The 6151-nt window shown below is 32.6% G+C and overlaps 1 protein-coding gene across 3 annotated transcripts in view; it reads right to left on the bottom strand.

The window, feature by feature from the left end:
- Positions 1–5653, bottom strand: part of LOC115213055 (acyl-CoA-binding domain-containing protein 5) — a 75892-nt gene extending 70239 nt beyond the window's left edge. For all 3 annotated transcript variants that reach the window (XM_036503989.1, XM_036503990.1, XM_029781961.2), the window contains exon 1: positions 5466–5653. In XM_036503989.1, the coding sequence (XP_036359882.1) occupies positions 5466–5571 (106 nt within the window). In that variant the 5' untranslated portion in view covers positions 5572–5653. The remainder of the gene's footprint in view (positions 1–5465) is intronic.
- Positions 5654–6151: the final 498 nt, after the last annotated feature.

Below are 6151 nucleotides of genomic sequence, written 5' to 3'. Positions count from 1 at the left end.
CGACCTCTCTGATATATATATATATCATCATCATCATCATCAATATCACCATCCATTAACGTCTGTTGCCCATTCTGGCATGGGTAATGGGTTGGACAGCCTGACCAGAGCTGGCAAGCCAGTGGGGCTGCATTAGACTCCATTCTGATTTGGGATGGTTTCTATGGCTGGATGCCTTTCCTAACCACTTTATAGAGTGTGCTGGGTCCTTTTACGTGTCACGTAAAAACACCTTTGAGAGTGTTCATTGCCAGAACCAATTGACTGGCCCTCATGCCAGTGACATGTGAAAAGCACTCACTACACTCTCGGAGTGGTTGGCGTTAGGAAGGGCATCCACCTGTAGAAACTTTGCCAGCTCAGATAGGAACCTGGTACAGCCTTCTGGCTCGCCAGTCCTCAGTCAAACCGTCCAACCCATGCCAGCGTGGAACATGGACGTTAAACGATGATGATGATATAATGTGTGTGGGTTATGGATGGATGGATGGATAGATAAATAGATAACTATGTATGTGTATGGATGCGTGCTTGTACCTCCTCTTGACATCAAGTGACCATGGTAAATGAAAGATAATATATATATAGATATAGATCTTATTCTTTGTAGAAGAGGACAAAACATTGTCAAACTGTAGTTGGAATATTGCAGATTTGTGTAACCCTATCTACAATCAAAACTAACTGCAAGTAGAAAACATCAATTCATGGTGACCTATAAAAAAATACATCATTTTTTGTTATTATTCTATTGTCAAATGCTCAGCCAGGTACTAGAAACACAAAGCAGCAGGTAAGAGGTGGGTGACAACTAGTAAACGACAACAGCTTTCTCTAATCACATTCACGTTTAGCTGCACGTCTAGTCTATGGCAACAGAACAAATATATACTCGTTGGTTAAGTACTAGTTTAGATTAGAAAGAGAGAGAGAGAGAGCACTGAAGTGGAGGTAAAAGAATTACTAACAAATGAGTTTGTGGACTAAGATTGGTGTTGCTTAGTTTCCAAGGTCATCAAACTCTGGTCAATCAGATTTAAGACCAAATGAATTCCTTTTTTTTTTTTATCTTTCAGTGCAGGAAAATACCTTACCCAATGTGTGCTTCCATTTCTAAGATAGCAAAAAGTACGTGTGTATGTGTGTGTGTGTAGGTAGGGGGGGGGGGGTAATTCGAGGTGATTTGTTTGCTATTTCGAGCAGGTCAAGCAGTGGCTTACACAGAGGTTCGAACACTGCCTCGTCTTGTACAAAATGATTCCTGATTAGATCTTCTACCAACGCATTTAATACGGTCAGTGCACTTGTTTGAGAAATACGAGAAAATCAACAAATAGATACATAAGTAGTAGTAGTAAGTCTTCTTATACTTTAGCGTCAAGTCAGTATTCTGATTAAGCAGAGACATATTAATCAAAAGCTTTGCAACCAAGACCATCCCGACTCTTATTCAGTCATCGTGTATCTATTACTAGGTCTCACTCGTGTAGGGGATCGGATTTCAGTAAGATCTGGCTGCTATTTCTAGCTGGTCGAGTGGCCAATCAACCTACCTCACTAACGTAGTGGCTCTCTTGTTGGCTTCCATAAATAAATAGTAGTTATTCAAACTCAGATGGAAAGCTAGACAAGACGCACAGACAGACCAGTAGACGGAAAGAAAGACATACTGTTGAGAAATAGAAGGATCGACAGAACAAAAAACAGACAAACACGCATTGCTAAGAAATATGCGCGCGTGTACATGTGTACGTGTGTCTATTATACATGAACACGCGTTTCTTTGATTAAACCACAAATGAGAGAATAACTTATAAACGTAGAGCAAATTATTTATTTATATATTTATTTGTTAGAAAGCGATTTTTATTCCACTTTTTCATTTTATTTTATATCTATAGTTAGTGTTACCTAAATCATTGCAATTAGAAGACAAGAAGCGATGGATAAAGCACTAGCTTCGAGCGCACGCATATACACAAAAACATAGACATAGGTACAGTGATACGTTAGATCGGTGGTTCTTAACCAGGGTCCATATAAGATTTTTGGAGTCTACCCAAAGAAATAGTAAATTGGGGATCAACGATGGTATTTTAAGAGCCCCTGAAGATATTTTGATTTAGATATATGTATTGGTATGTATTGCAAGAAACAGCTAGGTTTTTTTATTCTGTTTTATATAGTTTAACCTACACAAGTGTGACAAAACAAAAAAGGAGTGTTGAGAGAAGTTTCTATAAACCTAGTTTTTAAACATCGAGAATAAAATAGTAATCAAAATGGTTGTGAAGTCCTGCGTCAGGGAATTTATAACATGTATATCATAGATTTTTCCTTTAGTTGTTAACTCAGGAAAAGAACATTAAGTAGACCTCAAGTTACACAAGCACAACGTTTCATATTTTATAATTAGAAATGAGATTACGTGACGTTCATGACTCTCTCATGGATGTAACATAGTAAGTGTAAAATGATGGAAATGGCTTCAAATCAAAAATTAGAAAACAAAAAACCTTAATAACCTTAATGTTTATACATACAACTTGTAAGGAGACTTGCATGTGCGCCTACATAGGTGCCTGTATTCTGATTGGGAAGAGAGCGCAGTCTTTTTAGATGAACCGGTTTCACAAATGAACTGTCTTAAAACTAGTTTCAATATATTTTGCTACGTACAGTAAAAGCATGATATCTATATAATAGATCAACTAATTTGTATTCTATATAATAGATTACATAATATATATATTATATATATATGTAGTGAATCTTGACTTATATATATATATATATACATATATATACATACATATATATATATACATACATATATATACATATATACATAAATATATATACATACATATATATATATACATATATACATACATATATATACATATATACATATATATACATATATACATACATACATATACATACATATATATACATATATACATACATACATATATATACATACATATATATATATATACATACATATATATATACATACATACATATATATACATATATACATACATACATATATATACATTCATACATATATATACATACATACATATATATACATACATATATATACATACATACATATATATACATACATATATATACATATATACCTACATACATGCATATATATACATACATACATATATATACATATATACATACATATATATACATATTACATACATATATATATATATATACATACATTATATACATATATACATACATATATAACATATATACATAAATATATATACATACATATATATATACATATATACATAATATATATACATATATACATACATATATACATATATACATATATATAATATATACATACATACATATACATACATATATATACATATATACATACATACATATATATACATATATATATATATACATACATATATATATATACATACATACATATATATACATATATACATATATACATATATACATATATATACATTCATACATATATATACATACATACATATATACATACATATATATACATACATACATATATATACATACATATATATACATATATACCTACATACATGCATATATATACATACATACATATATATACATATATACATACATATATATACATATATACATACATATATATACATATATACATACATATATATACATATATACATACATATATATATACATACATATATATATACATACATATATATATACATACATATATACATACATATATATATATATATATTTATAAACATATGTATATATGTATCTGTGTATATATAAACATATGTATATATGTATCTGTATATATATATATATATATATATATATATCATAGGCGTAGGTCGCGTTCACCTCGGTAGGTTTTCGGTGGCATGTCATAATGTGATCATACCCTACACCAGGTAATGTGGAGCTCAGTCACACTGTTACAAATGCATAACTACAACCAAATGTGTTGAGGGCTACTTGCTTCCGTTTGTTTACTCATTCCTATATATATATATAGATATATAGATAGATAGACAGACAGACAGACAGATAGATAGATAGATAGATAGATAGATAGATAGATAGATAGATTTCTTTAATGGCCATGCAGGGCTAACACAGAAGGAACAAAATACAAAGTAGAGCTTGGGGGGGGAGTAGAGAAGGGGAAAAAGGGCGGGGCGAATTCCGAGCAAAAGGGGTCATGAAATAAAAAAAAAGGGGGGGGCGAATTCCGATCAAAAGGGATCGTGAAAAAAAAAGTGGGAGATAGATAGATAGCTAGAGTGAGAGAGAGGGGGGGCGGGAGAGATGGATGGATGGATAGATAGATAGATAGATAGATAGATAGATAGATAGATAGATAGATAGATAGATAGATAGATAGATAGATAGATAGATAGATAGATAGATTCACAAGGGAAGTTAGTGGGGAGGGTTGTATGGAAAGCAATGCAGGTCACTCAGGTGTAGTAAAAAATGGATTCAACTATTTTGTGGATCTCATTGAAGCATACATAATACTGAATGTTAATATAAACACAAAACCACGAATATATGGGGAAAGAGGCTGGTACTTTATTTCCTCAACGTCGAAAGGATGAAAGGTAAGGTTGACCTCCTTTTTTTATTATTGTCAGAAAGGTATTCGATGAGCGGAAATAATAAGGGCAGGTTACAAAAAGTATTAGAGATACGAGGAGATTAAATGAACATAGATAAGCAACAGTATACACAGGTATGAGAAAGTTCCAAGAAGACCGCCAACTAGGTCCAAACGAGGAAGCCAGCAAAATCGAATGAGCACGACATTATAAATTTGGGGGCAGGTGCAGATCAATGAAATTGATTCAAGTAATTTCACTGGTACTAAATTCTACCTACACTTGAAGGCTGAAGAGCAATGTTGACTTCAGCAGGATTTGAACTCAGAAAATAAATATGTGCAACTAATACAAAATATTTTATTCGTCCTTTGATTGTATAACACCGACAGTGATTTCTTTTTATATACAAACAACGCTGACGGTTTTAGTTATTGATCTACACAACAAATACACCCCAAATGAGATCCCTTATATAAAAACTGCAAACATAAACTATTAAAAAGAGTAACTTCCATCCACGCCTTTCAAACATTAAATAGTATTAACGTAAAATTTGATTAACCTAAACGCAAAATGACTTAGAAAATCGAAACCGAACATACGTTAACATAATGACACATAGATAATAAAAGTAACAATAATTTCTTCTTCCACAGACCATAAGAGGCTAAACCTCTGAGAAAAGAACGGAGAGAAATATAAGAACAACGAGGTGTTTAGATCATATTAAAAAAAAAGGTGGACTCAAGAAACACAAGAGAAAATATTAAAAGTAATCAACAGTTATGTATTGCTTAATATACAGACCATTTTTAGGTAAGCTCCTTATAACTTTGACAGCAGCTTCAAATTTATCTCTAGCAGACGTAACCGACATGATTTCACTGGAACAGCTCTGACTTCTCATAGCCATAACGAGATCATCCACCACCAGCCATAGTCTGGAGATGTCTGCTTGTTTTTACTTTCTCTTTGTGTTACGAATAGTATCTAGGCGGCGCTACACGGTGTCTGATTCAGGGGAGGTAACTCTTAAACGAAACAACTACGTTGCTAAAGCTTCTACTTCATGGTTGTTAGATTTACTAGAAATAGCGCCCCAAATCTTCCTCCAGTCATGTTTTTACGTCTTGAATAATATAATACTAGAAAACTATGTGGTTGCCCAACCTTTCTGGAAAAAGTCTGGGATTTTTCGGTTTGAACGGCAGTTTTTAACATAATTTCTAGGTAACTAAAAAATTTTAAACTTCGTATACTAGTAGAATATGTTTATAAAACATCTTTTTCTCTCGGCTTTATTGAGAAAATTCTATAGTTTGTAAGATATTTGTTGTTTTTTTCTTCAATTTCTGCAATTTCAACCAATCACTGACGTCCATTGAGGTAAACAACATTCTGTGCCGTATGAATATGTCCCTCGTTTAAGAAACAGATTGGGTTTATTTACATTTATGAAGAAAAAAAGATAGCCGTCCCCCCACCCCCACCCC

Source organism: Octopus sinensis, linkage group LG6, assembly GCF_006345805.1.
Source record: "Octopus sinensis linkage group LG6, ASM634580v1, whole genome shotgun sequence".
Classification (NCBI taxonomy): Eukaryota; Metazoa; Mollusca; class Cephalopoda; order Octopoda; family Octopodidae; genus Octopus; species Octopus sinensis.
Note: the sequence above shows the minus strand (reverse complement) of the source record. Positions and strands in the feature narration are given on the sequence as shown.